We start from the raw sequence: 15,856 nt of genomic DNA, 5'->3' as shown, positions 1-15,856 counted from the left end.
GGTTGGCACTCATGCCACATTGCTTAAAACTGGCATATCCTGAACTAGACCACATGTTTATAGCTAATTGTTACAGCCATCAGAGCGTCTATCCCTACCAGCAACTCTTCACCTTCTAATTCGCTGGGAAATCACACAGCTAAGCTTGTCAAAAGTATCACATACAATAAGAGTTAATAGACTCCAAGTGAATATGTGAAAGGTTCTTTTAGGAAAAAAGTACAAGCTTTGGTGATTAATTTCATGTTATCTAGTCTTTTGGCTTTGAACTCTATTTTGCCCTTGACTGTACTTAGTCATACCCTCGGCAGCTCAGATTGCAGACAGACAAGCAGGCATTGTATTATACAGAGAAGTGCCCTCTCGGTCACTGAAAGGCCCTGCAACTTCAATATAACATAATTTCAATAGAATATAAAAGCAAATTAAATGAGTTTTGACCTTTCCAACTAAGTACCTCTGATTTTAAATCTGTTCAACAAATGGCACAGTACCAATATTCCAGTATGGTAAAGGCTCAGCATTATTCTATTTAATGGAATTTTAAAACTCGGTTTTTGAAGTAAGTTTCTCAAAATAGTTGTCTATTACGATTACCTTTACATGATATCTGGTTAATAAAATAAGGCTATCAATCTCCTGCAGGGTCAGAAAGAAGCTAAAATTAATAATAGCACCTGAAGAAGAGAAGAAAGCAGATGAGAGAATTTAAAATTCTCGTCCCATGAGTAAGAACTCAGGTAGGGGTAATTTATTTATAAAGTGCAATGTTTTGATTTCCCTAGACAAGATGTTTCTCACACTATCAGGGGACCAAAATTTTATCAGAAAGCCTTTAAAATGGCCCAGAAGTGCAAGGAACAGAACTAGAGATGGAGAACACTGGGAGGTAACTTCACATTTCTTAGCAAACAAGGTGGTAAAGAGGTTGCATTTAAATAGTGGTAAATAACTTACAATTTAATAAAAGGCAACACTAACTAGCATTGTGTCCCAGGATTATCCATTATGAGCACCCTTTTCTGCCTGAGATAGGTTATCATTAACAGAACAAGGCCTTGTATTTCAACTAAATCTCGTAATCTAAAATCAAAGTACAGAACATTTAATGCCTACTATTTCCATCTCTGGAAAATCCTTAATCTGAAACAGAAATGGAGAACTAATTCAAGTCGTTCCCCAACTACCAGAGTATCTGCACCCCACGTACCTTCTTCAAAGAGTGCAGGCTACAAATGAGTGAAAGAGAACACAGAAAAAAATGTAACTTCATAGGAAAAAGTAACCTGTGTGCCAGATGGAAGACAAAGGAAATATATAGTGTAACAAAGTTCCCACTCTGTGACATGCACTTACACTTCTCAATTGTTCACATTTTGGTTTTGTCTGAACTATCCACTATTATGTCAATCATGTCATTAAAATTTTGGCATTAAAACAATATTTTTTAACTGTGGAGGTTTCATCTCAGGTTAGGCTCAAAAGGCAGACTAGATTTACTTCCAATTTTCTAGGGAAAACAATGCATTGAAGAGTTAAATGAAATATATACATTAATTTAACATGGGCTTTGTTCTTTTTTTTTTTTTCCTTAGAGAAATAAAAAGTTATTATTACTACAACTCTTTACTTATGACTACATCGACAGAAACAGATGGATACAAATCAACTCACATCTTTGGGTTCTGTATTAAACTTCCTAGGCAGGAGCTGGTCATTTGGTATGAGGCTTGCCGTTGCTACCCCCCAGGACTTTGGAGAAATCTGCGATTGTGATGTTAAAGGGTGTTTTTGACTCTCAGCATTGTTTTCCCAGGATTTTGGAGTCTCTGGCTGCCCTGAATCCTGCTCTTCACACACGGGAGGGGTCCATGACTTGGGGATGTCCTGTGCGCTCTGCCCAGAAGGTGTCCAAGACTTTGCAGTTTGCTTCTTTGGATCCTGTTCTTTCTGCAGCGGAACCGGCCAAGGCTTTGGTGTCTCCTGCTGCTTCTGCTCGTCTTGAATGAAACCCACTTTGGATTTAGGAGCGTCTTGCTTCCACTGGCTGGGAGTTGGCTTGGCTTTGGCGATGTCCTGCTGCTTTGGCTCCTCGTGCACAGTGGACCTGAGTTTGGGAATCTCTTGTTTCCTCTGTTCTAAGGAAACCACAGGCTTCGATACTTCCTGGTGCTTAACAGAAGATTCCCAGGACTTGAAGGATTCCTGTTTCTTCTCCTGACCGTCTGGTTCCGTAAGCATATCCCAACATCTGGGGAGATTCGGTTTTCTAGCATCAGCTGCTCCCCAAGATTGCTCTGCATCTTGTTTGCCTGAATGATCTACTTCCGTCAGGTAGCGTCTATTAAGAAACTAGACCAAAGCAAAAATGCACTGGAGTCACAAAATTTGTAGATGACCTTACGGAGAGGACTGAACTGTCATGTTCCTACATCCACTGGTCTGAGCCTCCGTGCGAACGGGGAATTTCTGTCCTCATCCTACTTGAAAAGACTGTTCTACTTTCTTGCCCTCTCCTTTTCCCTCGATTAACACAAACACAAACTCTGATACTTCGAAAGCAGTGAATCTATATCTGACTCACCCGAGACTAGTGAGACCTGCACGTCATGGTGCTGCCTCTGTCTGATTCAGGCTGTTTCACCAAGGTTACCCCACCTCTGCCAGCCTTAGGACCGGTCTACCCACCTGACAACCTTAAATGCTAAGGCAGAAGCTAGCTCAACTACACAAAGTCAAACTGGTTAACTTAAGCCTCACATTTCCTGAACTGCAAACCTTCTTTTAATTTCCATTCTATATCAATCGTGTTGTGATTTTTGCCTCTTCCCTTCTTTTCAGCTTCCAAGAATTTCAATGTGTTTAGAAAGAGAACAATACCCTCTTCTATTAGCAATGTGAGAAAATTCTGGAGAGAGCAAGAGCCTGCCCATCTTTAAATTCTATCACAGGAGCCAAAAACAATAGGAAGAGCTGACATTTGAGGAGTTAACATGTGCCAGGTCAAGTTCTAAGCAACTTAGAATTTAAGTTAACTCTACTAATCTTCACAATAACCACACGAGGCAGGCATTCGTATTATCCCATTTTATGCATGAGGAAAACAGATCCAGCTGGGCCAGATACGTTGTCCAAAGTCACTAAGCAGGGAGCTGCTGAGCCAGCACCTAAGCTGAGACAGGCCAGCTGCAGAGCCTCAGCTCCTAACGACACTATTCAAAAGTCTCAGAAACCAACATCAGCAGATTCCCTCTCGGGACCTTACCTCTTGGGGCTGGATCTCGGGCTGTGCAAGTTCTATAAGAGACTCTGGGGAGATAAAAGGAATATTAAATAAATACCAGGTCATCTATGGGTTTTTAGACTAACTACAACTGTAATTCATTCTAGCAGTATATTTCAGAAGAGTGATAGACAAAGGATAGCACAGTGAAGTATGTTCATGGCTGGAGTAACTCTCACTACCGCTTATTGGTCAAAAGCATGTGGTCTGAAGCTATTTGAACCTAGAAGCTCTCCTTATAAGACACTTCTGAAGTCAAGTTACATTTAAAAACTAATTTCTGATTGAAAATAAAACTACCTCCTCTTACCAATGAACACAGCTTCTTTCAAGTTGGAATCATAGCTCTGGCCCCCTGGGGCAAAAAGCAGTCTTCTCAGCTTAAAATAGATCCCTCAAAGGCCCCCTACAGGCTAGTTGAAAGTCGGCAGCAGGAGTTAAGGCAGTGCAGATACTGAAGCGCTGAACTTAGTATTAAGAACTAAGAGGAAGTGAACAAAGAAATGACTTGAATCTACCAGAGAATCCTGCCCAGACTACCTCCTTAGAAGTGGTATTTCTTAAATAAATCCAGCTTCAACAAACAAAAGCAAAAATACCATTTACTCCACAGATTTCTTCCCCAGGAAAAGTGGAATTTTGAAAAGTACTTTTCTTCACTAGTTTTGGCAATTTTTTCCCTGAATCAGTATGTTAACCTTAGGTCGTTTATACTCTCATTCTACCACTGTATTGGATTCTATTATACTTACATTTTAAACAACAATTTCAAATGGAATTATCCTCCTAATAGTTTCACAAAGAGATTCGTTCAAATACCTGACTTTAACAGTGTACTCACTTGTAACAAAGTATAACCTAATGTTTCTATTAAGAGGCATTCACAAATAAATGTATTTTATTTACTCTATAAATCATGGTAATAAAATCTATAAATGTTTTCTGAACCTAGGTTTATCCTACAGAAAGTAAAGATTTCCAGGCATGTAGAAACTAACAAAATAATTGTACATTATTTTACAAATTGTAAAATGATTTTCATATTTTGGGGAAGTATTAAAAATACAACCACTTGAAATAATTTCAGAGATCACAACAAACCTGACTCTTTGACAGATTCAGTCTTCGATAATTGTTTCTTCTTCTCTGATTTTATTAGCATTTCTTCCTCCAATGGTACCTCTTTCTCCTTAGCATTTTTTGGAACTGGGATACTTTCAAAATAGCCTGAGTTCAGCAATTTAGACAGTAACTCTTTCATGTGTTTGTCTAAGAAAGAGTGATTGAGACTCAGTTATCACACAGCCTAATAGTTCATGGAAAATTACTTGGCACAGAAACCTATCATAATTTTATGCTAATTATAGTGGTCATATAATATTCTACATTAGGGGCACTCAAAGAACTGGTCAGTATCATAAAAGTAAGCATGCAGTCCATCTTTATGCCATGCTGAATCAAGTAATAAAGATCAGAATCCCAAAAAGTTTAGCAAGTCCCTAAGTTCCTCTGGGCCTGCATTTCTACCATTTGGAAAATGACTAAAGCTCAGAGTTCCTAATCAAACTCTCTATTATGTTACAAAAGCACACATCTACTCCCTGAGCTGACAGAAAAGTCATTTCCTCCATTCGCTCCCAGACATCATAACTAGCAGTTACTCTAATATTCCCCAGGTAAGGAACTCTTTGGAGAAGTAAATACAGCTCCTCAAACATAAGCCCTAGAAAACCCTATCTTGGACAATCTCTAAAGGATTACTCAACTATAAAATTCCATGATTAAGATTTTATTTTTGAGATATGGTCTGTGTCACTCCTAGCACATCGCCATTTGATGATCAAGAAAAAATGTTAAGATGACATTATAACTGCTGTATCATATATAGGTCTAAAGTCTATTTCATATTTAATATCCACTAAAAACATAATTCTCAAATTAAACAGCATTCCCATACTAGATTTGGGACTATTATTCTTTTCATAGGAGTACTAGGATGATTTGTCTTTAAAAAAATCAACATTAAAGAATAATTTACAAACAAAAAAATCCACCTCTTTGATGTGTACAGTTTTAACAGATATATAGTCATGTTATTTCCACTAGGATCATGATAAGGAACATTTTCATCAACTCAAAGTCCACTTATGTTCTTTTGTATCAATCCCCTCCCCCCACTCCCTGGCAACAACTGATCTGCTATCATTCTAGTTATGTCTTTTTTATAATTTCATATAAATGGAACCATACAATATGTATGCATTTTTTGTCTGGCTTCTTTCCCTCAGCATGATTATTTTGAGATTCATCCTTGTTGTTGCAAGTATCAATAATTCACCCTTTTATTGCTGAGTAGGTTCCACTGTATGGACATACCACATTTACTTATCAATTATCAGTTGATGTCCATCTAGCCTATGCTCAATTTGGTGATAATATGAATAAAGCTGGTACGGCCATTCACATACAAATACTTATGTGAACATATATTTCCGATTCTCTTGGGATTTAGAAGTGTAATTACTTGGTCATATAGTAAATATACACTTAATTTTATAAGAAACTGCCAAACTATTTTCCTAAGTATTTGTATCATTTTGCATTCTAACCATGAAATAAATTTCTGTGATTTGAACTTGAAAGGTGAAATTTTGAGTCATACATACTTAAAATATTTTTAAAGGGAAACAATCACTAGTAATGAAAATGTTACCAGTGTTTAAGAACCTTTCATTATCCCAAGGTAGGACACAAAACTTATGTGTACATTTGTACATGGTCATCTGGCCAACATCTGTTAGGAAGCCAGAAGAGCTCTCTCTCCCCCTATCATTTCCTCAATGCCCATAATGCTTCAATAGACTATGTAGCCAAACCATTCATATATCTTCTTGGCAGATTTGACAGATAAGCTTTGATATCAACAAGGTGTAAATTTTATGATTCTTAAACAGAACCGGTACTCCCGTGCAGAGAACTGAACCCCAAATGGTCAAGCTAGTGTTGAAGCGAGTATTGGTCCTTAGCTCTTGTTCCAAATCATAATGACTTGCCACTTCAAAACTCTCCCTAGGTTTCATTTTAGTTGAGTACAATTACACAATAGCTGCTGTTAACAGAGCTAAACAAAGAGATCTTTCTCCTGATGAATACGGTACTGTCAAACATGAAGTTCTGATGGACTGACAGTTTGGGCCTTCATCATACTAAAACTTCTAGACATCCAGGGAAGCGTTTACTGCATAATCCCAGAGAAGAGAAAACTCACATGTCGTTCCTACCACTGCTTTCTCACTACCTTCCAAAAGGTCCCAAAAGTACAAGGATGACTGCTCCATCTGGTCTTCAACACTGAGAAGGAAAAGCAGCAGCAGAACAAAGTGGCTTCAGAGGCACACAGATCACGGAGCAGTACAACTTACACAGTATGACCCATCAACAGTCACGACAGTCAGTGTCAGTCTGTCTTTTTACTCTTTGGAAATGAAAAACTGAGATTTTATGAAAGATGACACAGTGCCCATCTATGGGGATTTCAAATGACAACTAAAATAAAGATTTTACCAAATACAGCTATTAAGGAATAGACCAAAAAGAGCATAAAGCTGTCAGTGCATTATTACTCATTATATAGTATATGTCCTAGATGAAAAACAGTGGAATGGAAATATTAAGACCTGCATTTGACTTGAAAGAGAGCAGCTTATTTTTCAAATTACGTTACACTGACATTTCACATACATTCCCTGAATCCACCAAACTGAAGGAGAAGGAATCAACCAAATAGGTAATGATAGCAGTGTAAATGATCAGAATGAGAATAAAATATATATGGCCACACATAGATAATTAAGAATCTAGTTAGGTTTCTTCCCCATACAGGGCTGATTCCTAATAACAGCTGAAATCTAACTCTGCGTTTGCATGGCTAACAGACACAACATTGCAACAGCCTGTATCTAACAACATAAAAGCACAGAAGTTTGTCCATTAGCTGGTTTATGCCATCAGAGCAAAAAACAGCAAATCAGTAACTGTAGGAGCAAAAACGGTAGCCTCAGTTTGCTAGTTTTATATTTTAAATGATCAGATTTGTTTCTCAGTATTTATTCAGAGCATAAGAAGAACACCAAATAATTCTCTTTGACTGTTTAGTGACAGTGACCAAATTAAATTTTGTTTACCTCCACTTAAGCACAGCAGCAGTAAGAAGGCAAAGGTTCTCAGGTAAGAAATCAGCCTGAGGTAATTACAAAAATTGTTAAGAATACACATAATCAGTATTATGGTTAATGCTTGTAGAAGGTTAAAACTTGATCAGACATCGTTTAAAATCGGTGGTACAATAAAAAAGCATGTTAATGAGGCCGTTCACACTCACTTTCCTTCCGACAGCCTAGCACCCCTATCAGAGGCTGAGCTGCCACCACTGCCCATACTGAATCGGAATTTATGTTTTCTTAATTACTTAAAATATGCATATATAACTAAAAAGTTAGACTAAAGTGTTACATGTTCTTTTTCAGGAAAATACTTTCATTGGCTTACCTCAGACTCTCATTTCTTTCAGGGCAGGTCAGTTTTGAAAATTTAATGAGGTAGTCAAGTTCTTTTAAAGGCAAAAACACTGCACCATTCAAGCCCCCTTTGAAGTCTTTCTGTACGTGTTCCTGTGTCAAGTTCTGTAACACATACTGAACTTGAAGTATAGTACGAAGTTTTTTCTTCTCTGCCTCAAGTTTCAGCATGTGCTCCCTCCTCTGGGCCTTCTTCTGCGCTTTAAGTAGCTGTGAAAACAAATGCTAATTAAGGTAGACAACTCGCCACCGCCCCTTATCAGCAATTCATAGCCTGTAACAGCCTAACCCCAAAGATCAGATGATAAATCTCATATACATTAGCACTGACTATGAAATGAGCACGTTCACTAAACCCCTGCTTCCTTTGGTAGCTAAAGAAGTGACTAAGTAATAAACTGGTTTGTCTCAGGTAATCAGACCCAAGGGAGTCCAAGTATCTGGCTCCCAACTCAGGGCTTTATCTAGTACCCCTACTCCTATTACCACCCTGTTGAGAATCTAAGTACCTATCACTGATGGCCCTGTTAGTGCCAAGGTCTTACTTTTTCATATTTATGTCTATCAAGCAATTTTAGGACAAATATTTAAAGAAAATGCTTCAACTTAGTTTGTGTGGGTTTTTTTAAATCTCACATTACCGGAGAAGAATAGACTAAAATGGTCAATTTTCAACCAACCAAAGATGGCAGGCTGAAGCATACAGAAACATAATGTCTTATAAGAGTACAGAATATACAGAAAACCAAGGAGAAACAGAATGTCTTACAAAAGTAATGCCAAAAAACAGCTGCAGTTTTTTTAAAGTAAAATTAAGCGACATTTTCAAAATAGTTTGGATGGAGCTGTCTTCCAATATTTAGCTGACAAAATACAAATGGAGAATTAGGGAAATGAAAGTTCACCCTTAAATAAATGTCTGTGTAGACTGAGCTGCCAGGAGTCTACTCCAAGACTCAGAACCCTAAGACCTTAAAGGTGTGCAACACACGGGTCCCAGAAGTGGTTTCCCATTTATAAAATACCAACAATAAAAATTACCATCTATTTCCATTAAGAAACCTAAAAGGTCTTTTCTCCCCATAGTTGTTTTTCTGACTGTAATGTTTCCACCATATTGGGTATTTTCCAAGCTATAAATACTAGAAGAACAAAAAAACCCAGAAGATGATTTTCCCCTAGAAATGGGGAAAAACTGTTCAAAAGACATGTTCATAAATCCTAACAGATTAAGATTCAGGAAGGTGGGCTCAGGAAGAAGATCCACTGGCATTATTGATCCCTTCCTAGCGGGGGTATGAAAGCAACTTAATAAATTTGACTTGTGCTACTACCAGGTGTGACAAGAGACAATGGGTGAAGATAAAATTTTGAGAGTGAGAATTTTGCCCTTGTGGGCAAGGATATTTTCCTCAGAATGGCAAGGGTTCAAAAAGCTTTTTCCAAGACTTCAATACGGACTTACACCAATACCACGCACAAAATTAGAGGACTCTCCGTGTCTGCTCTAGAGGAGGAAGGGATAGCGGTGGCCCTTCTAGGTCTCCAAGACAGTGGGATTCTCTTTACAGCTCCATGATGGCACAGGAAGGCACAGGTAGGTGACGCTGAGGGCATCACTGTCACACGACTGCCTCAGATCTCCTCAGCCACCTCTCAAGGCTGGGTTATGTGTTCTTATGGCCTCACACCACCCTGAACTTTCCTTATCGAGCTGGTACATTAAAGGGCAATCTTTTTATTTCTCTGCATCCCTCTTAGACTTCAGCTCTATGGTGACAGGTACTGTACCTCCAATATACCACTAGTGCCCAGCACAGAACCTGACACATAACAGGACCTCAAATATTGGTTAAACCAATCAAGTATCAAGTAAAAGAATATGCTGTCTCCTAAATCATAACTACCTATCATGAAAACTACTGACCACAGCCCGTTTCTCCTTATTTATGTGAAAACTAAAAACTCAGGTTACATTTTTTTCTCTCTTTCCAGTTGAGAACTGGTCTGGGAAGAAGGAGATGATATGAAGTAAGCCACTATCAACTAACAGTACTGAAAAGTGAAATTTTCTGAACCATGACTTAGAATGGTGAATTCCCACCAAGGGCTCAGAGCTCGTACCAGGAAGACAAGAGTGACGTGGCTGCACTGAACAAGATGGCTTCCAACTTCAGTTTGAAGGGAAAGAAGAAAATGTTACATGCCCTGCAAAACTGACTACCGCAGGGGAGGTCAGACAGGAGACAGATTCTAGTCAGAGAAGGGCCCACAAAGTACTAGGCTGGAAGATACTGGCAAGCACTTCTGGGGTCTTGATTAAGGCACGCTCTGAAGTATTTTAGCACCTCGCCTAAAATGAAAGTAGATCTATGGTACAAATAAGGAAAAACAACACATGGATATCAATACAATTTAGCGGGTTGGTGGCTACTGGACTACAGCAGTGAAGCACACATAAATAGATCCATACCACGCTGTGCTATGAAGAACCATTTTTATGGGTAAAAAATAGTTAGGGCCCCACCTCCACTCTGCCACTTACAGGCCATAAGACTTTGAAGTTCCTTTAGTCCCAAGCCTTGGATTCCTGATCTGTGAAATGGGGCTATTTATACCTACTTCCTAGATTGCTGTAAAAATCAAGTGGATTTTTGTAGCTGCCGGGCACATGGAAAGTGTTTTTTAAAAAAGACTTACACCTAAAAAAGAAGAGGAATACCATATACTGAAAAAAATAAACACCTGAATGGAAAACTAAGATTTGATGGGGTAACTTTGAGTAAAGGGAGTTAATGGAAATTTTTAAGTCTTATAGAAGCATATTTCCAACCATCCAACCAAAAGGAATATATGGGAGATCTTTTTATAGCAAAACAGACCAAACTAAATAAACTTAACATATTTGCATGGGTGTGTGTGTGTGTGTGTGTGTGTGTGTGTGTGTGTGTGTGTGTGAAACATACAATAAAAATACTGACTTGACAGTATTGTATTTTAAATAGCCTAAAAATGTTTAATAATTGTGGAATTAACAGAAAGTACTAAAATTAAGTGATAAATGAGTCAACATGAGTTAAAATATGTTATGGTTGACAAAAAGAGCTGATGTCATCTTCTACTTGCAATAACAGAGAGTAGTGGCCCCCCACTAGACTATTTTATATTTCAGATTTATACACTACATTTTACATTTTAAGAATTAAGTAAGTCAGACTTCCAGAAGAGAGCAACTCAGAGTTGTATTATAAGGATTAAGATGATAGATGTCTTGAGCCTAAAAATGATATTTTGAGATTTCCTGGGGTTTTTTGATGTCAGAGAAATGGAGAAAATAATTTTAGTTCGCCACACCAGAAGAAAATATCCAAAAAGTAGAAGAGGCTATCTTATTAGGCATGCTCCCAATCCTAGAAATGAATTTACAAAACATCTCCTATTAGCACATGATCTTTAAAGGGCCTAATACTAAATATTAATCTAAGATTCTGAAACACCGTGGAACATTTTACTAATGAATGTATAAGACTTCACATTAACTGCTGATTAAATTTGTTAGACATAAAAGTTTGAACTGCCAACATATAGACCCTAAATAGCAGTGAGACCAGACTTAACTCTATTTTACAAGAATCACAGATTTTCCTGGTAGTAACTGTCGTGGTCTCTAGAAAAGTCTACCAATTCTGTTTCCGAATGCTAAATAATGCTAAACTTACAAGCCCACATATTCTAAAATATCTTTAGGAAATGTATCTATCAAAACAGTTCTTATTCCTTCTTGATGATTTCTATAATTTCATAGTGAAATAATACACATTAGATAATACTTTACCCACAATGTCTCATATTCAGATACCTTTGTACTCTCTTGAGACTCTGGAAATCTGAAAACACTAGTTCTTCAGTAACAACTGTCAACCCCTCACCCCAACAAAATACCAGCAAGAATTAGAAGTATGGTAACTGAACACCATTATTAGATACTTTCTTTGAGATGAGTGGTTGAACTGGACTTAGGAAAAGCAAAGAAAACATACTCACATCTTGGCTCAATCCAGAAAAGGTTTTCTGAAGTTCCTTGGCAAATTCTAAGTTATGTAGCACTTCTTCATATTTCTCTACTGCTTCCTACCAAATAGGATAAGAAAGCGTCAATTCTGTGAACTTGTAAGCACAAATGTCAAAATAAATGTTCCTTAAAAACAACAGAGGAGATTTAAGAATTTATGAACTAGCCCTTTACTATACATACTCAAAAAAGTATGGAGAAAAAGCACTTAGCAGTGATTATATAAAGTTGAATTTTAAAATTCACTTTTTATACTAGAAATCTGAGCCATAATAAAAATAGGCTGAGTCCCTGTCTGTAAGTGTAAGGTCAGAGAGACCTTTCGGTTTTATGAGCAGTAAGCCAATAGGATTCCTCTGTCAATATTCATTCACTACTCAAATATATATTACATAGGTACCACAGTGAGGGCCACATAGATGACTAGGCAACTTGAAGAAATTTATATTATGGTAAAAAAGAGACTGGTAAACAACTACCTGTAATAGATTAAATTAAGGAAGTATTATAATAGAAATACTGTAAATTTAAAGGGGCAAATTTGTCAAAGATTTCACATGAAGAACAAAGCTGATACTTAGAGAAAGGCTAGGTTTTTAATGGACCTTTAACTCAAATGTATTTGGAAGAACAAAGGGTCAACACGAAACAGAACGAGGTGGTAAATCAAAGAAGCCAGGTGGGAAAGACCTTATTTTATATCAAATATCCAGGGAAGACAAATTTAGAGAGCTAAAAAACAAGTAAGGGCACAAAAGGCAAGGAGTAATGGAAATGTTCTAGAACTGGATTGTCGTGATAGTTGCATAACTACAAATTTACTACATATCATTGAATTGTACACTTACAATGGATTCATTTTATATATATGTACCTCAATCAAGCTGTCTTTAAAAAGTCTGATAATACTAAGTCTTTACAAAGATATAGAGCAAGATGAACTCCCATGTACTACCAGCAATAGTATAAATTGGTAGAATAATTTTAGAAAAGAGTTTGGCATTTTTACCTATGCAGTTAATCATGGGCATACCCTACCGCCCAGTGGTAGGTAAATACCCTGAAAACAATCTTGCACCTGTCTCAATAACACATATAAGATTGTTCAAAGTAGAATAAAAAAGAACAAGCAATTCAAACACCCATCTATTTATTTATAGACTTCTAGTGAATAGAGAAAAGCAAATGCAATACAGACTACTGGCTTCACTGTAAAAATCCTGAACATGAGTGAAGACGACAAAATGCCAAATGTATGGCATGATGACATCTATTATGTGGTGCAGAAAAGCAAGTCGAACAGATTCAAGAGCGACAAACAAGGGCCATTAAAATGAAAGCAAAGGAATGAGGGGAAAAGTTCGTCAGGTTACAGGAAGGAGGAAGCATGGGAAGGAGTTCAGTGGTGTAGACACTGCCTGCTTGGGCTGAGCGACGGCTCTGATGCACACTTTTTTTTTTTATCTTGCAATCTTTTCTTTTTTATTTTGGTATCATTAGTTACAATTATATGAGGAACATTATGTTTACTAGACTCCCCCCATCACCAAGTCCCCCCCACATACCCCTTCACAGTCACTGTCCATCAGCGCAGTAAGATGCTGTACAATCACTGCTTGTCTTCTGTGTTGCACATCCCTCCCCATGCCCCCCTCCACATTACACATGCTAATCGTAAGGCCCCCTTTCTTTTTTTCCTCCCCCCTTATCCCTCCCTTCCCACCCATCCTCCCCAGTCCCTTTCCCTTTGGTAATTGTTTGATGCATGCTTTTGGATGCAGTATAACTCACATGCAATGTTTGGTTGGGACCATATATTTCATTATAAGAAAAGTAAGTAAGTCTTCCAACTATAGAACGAAGAATACACAAATAACATAACCATAGTATACGGTCTTCAGAGGGAGGAAAAACTAGAAAGGAAAATCCCTCCACGTCCACTCCCAGATGGTATTAACTGTGTCTAGAGAAACAGCATCATCTGGGAACCACCTCAACCCCTTCTGCTGGGAGCTGGGTTGCCGCGTGGATCCACCCTTTCTTCCCTCCCTTCCTCCCCTGAGGAGGACATCCTTCCACCTGTGCCCTGCATGCTACTCAACCCTGCCTTCCAAGGAGATCCTACTCTGCGATTCCTCTTTAATGCCTTCAGCTTCTCTCTCTGTTGATGCTTAAGCCAGCATTTTAAAAAGTTCAAGTCTCCCCAACCTAAGCAAGAAAAATAAAATGTGCCTTTCTGGCAACCACCTCCTTCCAGATTTAAATTTCAAAAACATCTATAGTCTCCATTTCTCCTCCAGCCTCTAGCAACCTGGATTCTATCACTACTGCCTTGGCTGATTTCAGCAATGTCAATCCCAGCCTTTAAAACCTATGGATTTTTTATAACTCTCCTTTTGGTAGACATCTCAGAAGACTTCAATATAAAGGTACTTTCCTGCTCTACAAACATCCCTTATTTTTCATTAACACTAAACTTCCATTTTTCTCCCATTTATTTACCAAGAATTTTTCCATTAACTTCTCTCACCTCAGTTGTTTGCACTTATAAAGATAACAGGACCTACATCACAGAGATGCTGTGCAGTATAAATGATTTCATATTTATAAATCACTCAGAATGATGCCTGACCCTAAAGTGAGTTCCCTAAAAATGCTTTTAGCCAGTATTACCCAAATGTTAAATGTCAGAGTTCCTCGGGACTCTGTCCTAGGCTTCTTTCTGTTTTCTATACTCTCACCCAAGATGGTCTCATCTTTTTCTCACGGCTTCAGTTAGCAGCCATCCAGGTGATGTATCTGTAGACGAAACTTCCCTATGGTCCACACCTGTATCTTAACTACCTACTAGACATCACCCTTAATGCTTTATAGCGCCTTAAAATCAATTGTCCAAAATTAAGTTCTTTAGCCTATCCTCCCCAAACTTTGTTCTCCCCCAGTGTTTCCAACCCAAAAAAATGGTCTTACCATCCACTGAAGTGTTCAAGCCACAAACCTGGTTCTTCTCTCTACTCCTACACATCCAGTCACCAAAGTGTATCAATTTTTTTGCGTCTTCAAACCCCTCTGCACCCCCTTCATACCAGCTCCCGTAACCTCTGACCTAGAACACAGCCAGCCCACGTGTGGTCTCTTTACACCCGTATGCTACCATCTCCAAACAACTCCTCACCCAGGAAAGGGATTTTTTTTTTTAACTACAAACTAGTACTCTCTGCTTAAAATATATCTGTATCATGTCTGATGCCCTTAAGAAAAAGCACAGAGTCTTAACTGGCATACAGAGATCTGCATTCTGTGGCTTTCTCCTCCAGCTTCACCACTCCATCCACACCGGCCTTCTTTCCAGTTTCTTAGAAAGGCTCTTTGTAAAAACACTTTTCCTTTCCAGGCCCTTTACACATGCTAGCAGCTGCCTAGCCTGCGCCTCTTCCTCTCTCCCCACTTGAACTGGCTAAGTCCGTTTCATTTTTTTAGATCTTAACTGGAGGACCCCATTCTCAAGAAAGCGGCACCCCCCGCTCTCCAGACCGGGCCGGCTCCTCATCACAGTCCGTCATCGTTCTGCGCTTCGCCTGAACACCCACCACACTTGGATTCACTCATTTCCTGCCTCTCCCCCATCACATTATGTCCACGAGCACAGGCATCGCATTTGTCCCTCCGGTATTACAGCCCTAGCATGAAGCACACAGCACCTCCCAGCGTAGGCACTCAAAAGATTTTTGTTGAAATGAATTAAAGGTACTTCAGAACATCATCTTAGCCTCAAATATGCTTAAACATTCTGAGCAGAATTTAAAGCTTTGGCGTAAATCACACACTGAGATTTCTGCTGAGAAAAGAACACTAGAGGGAATAGGACTGGTGAACTGGAAGGACAGAGCAGAAGGTTAACTGGGAAGCTTATGCAGCACTTAG

The 15,856-nt window shown here is 38.5% G+C and overlaps 1 protein-coding gene across 5 annotated transcripts in view; it reads right to left on the bottom strand.

The window, feature by feature from the left end:
- The window catches only part of CAPRIN2 (caprin family member 2), a 38,758-nt gene that overhangs the window by 15,247 nt on the left and 7,655 nt on the right, over positions 1–15,856 (bottom strand). For 4 of the 5 annotated variants that reach the window (XM_073223501.1, XM_037020409.2, XM_037020410.2 and 1 more), the window contains exons 4-9: positions 11,905–11,991; positions 7,832–8,070; positions 6,552–6,634; positions 4,385–4,552; positions 3,266–3,309; positions 1,675–2,352 (exon numbers count right to left, since the gene is read on the bottom strand). In XM_073223501.1, the coding sequence (XP_073079602.1) occupies positions 1,675–2,352; positions 3,266–3,309; positions 4,385–4,552; positions 6,552–6,634; positions 7,832–8,070; positions 11,905–11,991 (1,299 nt within the window). Of the gene's footprint in view, positions 1–1,674; positions 2,353–3,265; positions 3,310–4,384; positions 4,553–6,551; positions 6,635–7,831; positions 8,071–11,904; positions 11,992–15,856 lie in introns of those variants that run through there. The other variant, XM_017674700.3, reaches the window with a different exon arrangement.

Source organism: Manis javanica, chromosome 15 (genome assembly GCF_040802235.1).
Source record: "Manis javanica isolate MJ-LG chromosome 15, MJ_LKY, whole genome shotgun sequence".
Lineage (NCBI taxonomy): Eukaryota > Metazoa > Chordata > Mammalia > Pholidota > Manidae > Manis > Manis javanica.
This window is presented reverse-complemented; position numbering and strand designations above follow the sequence as displayed.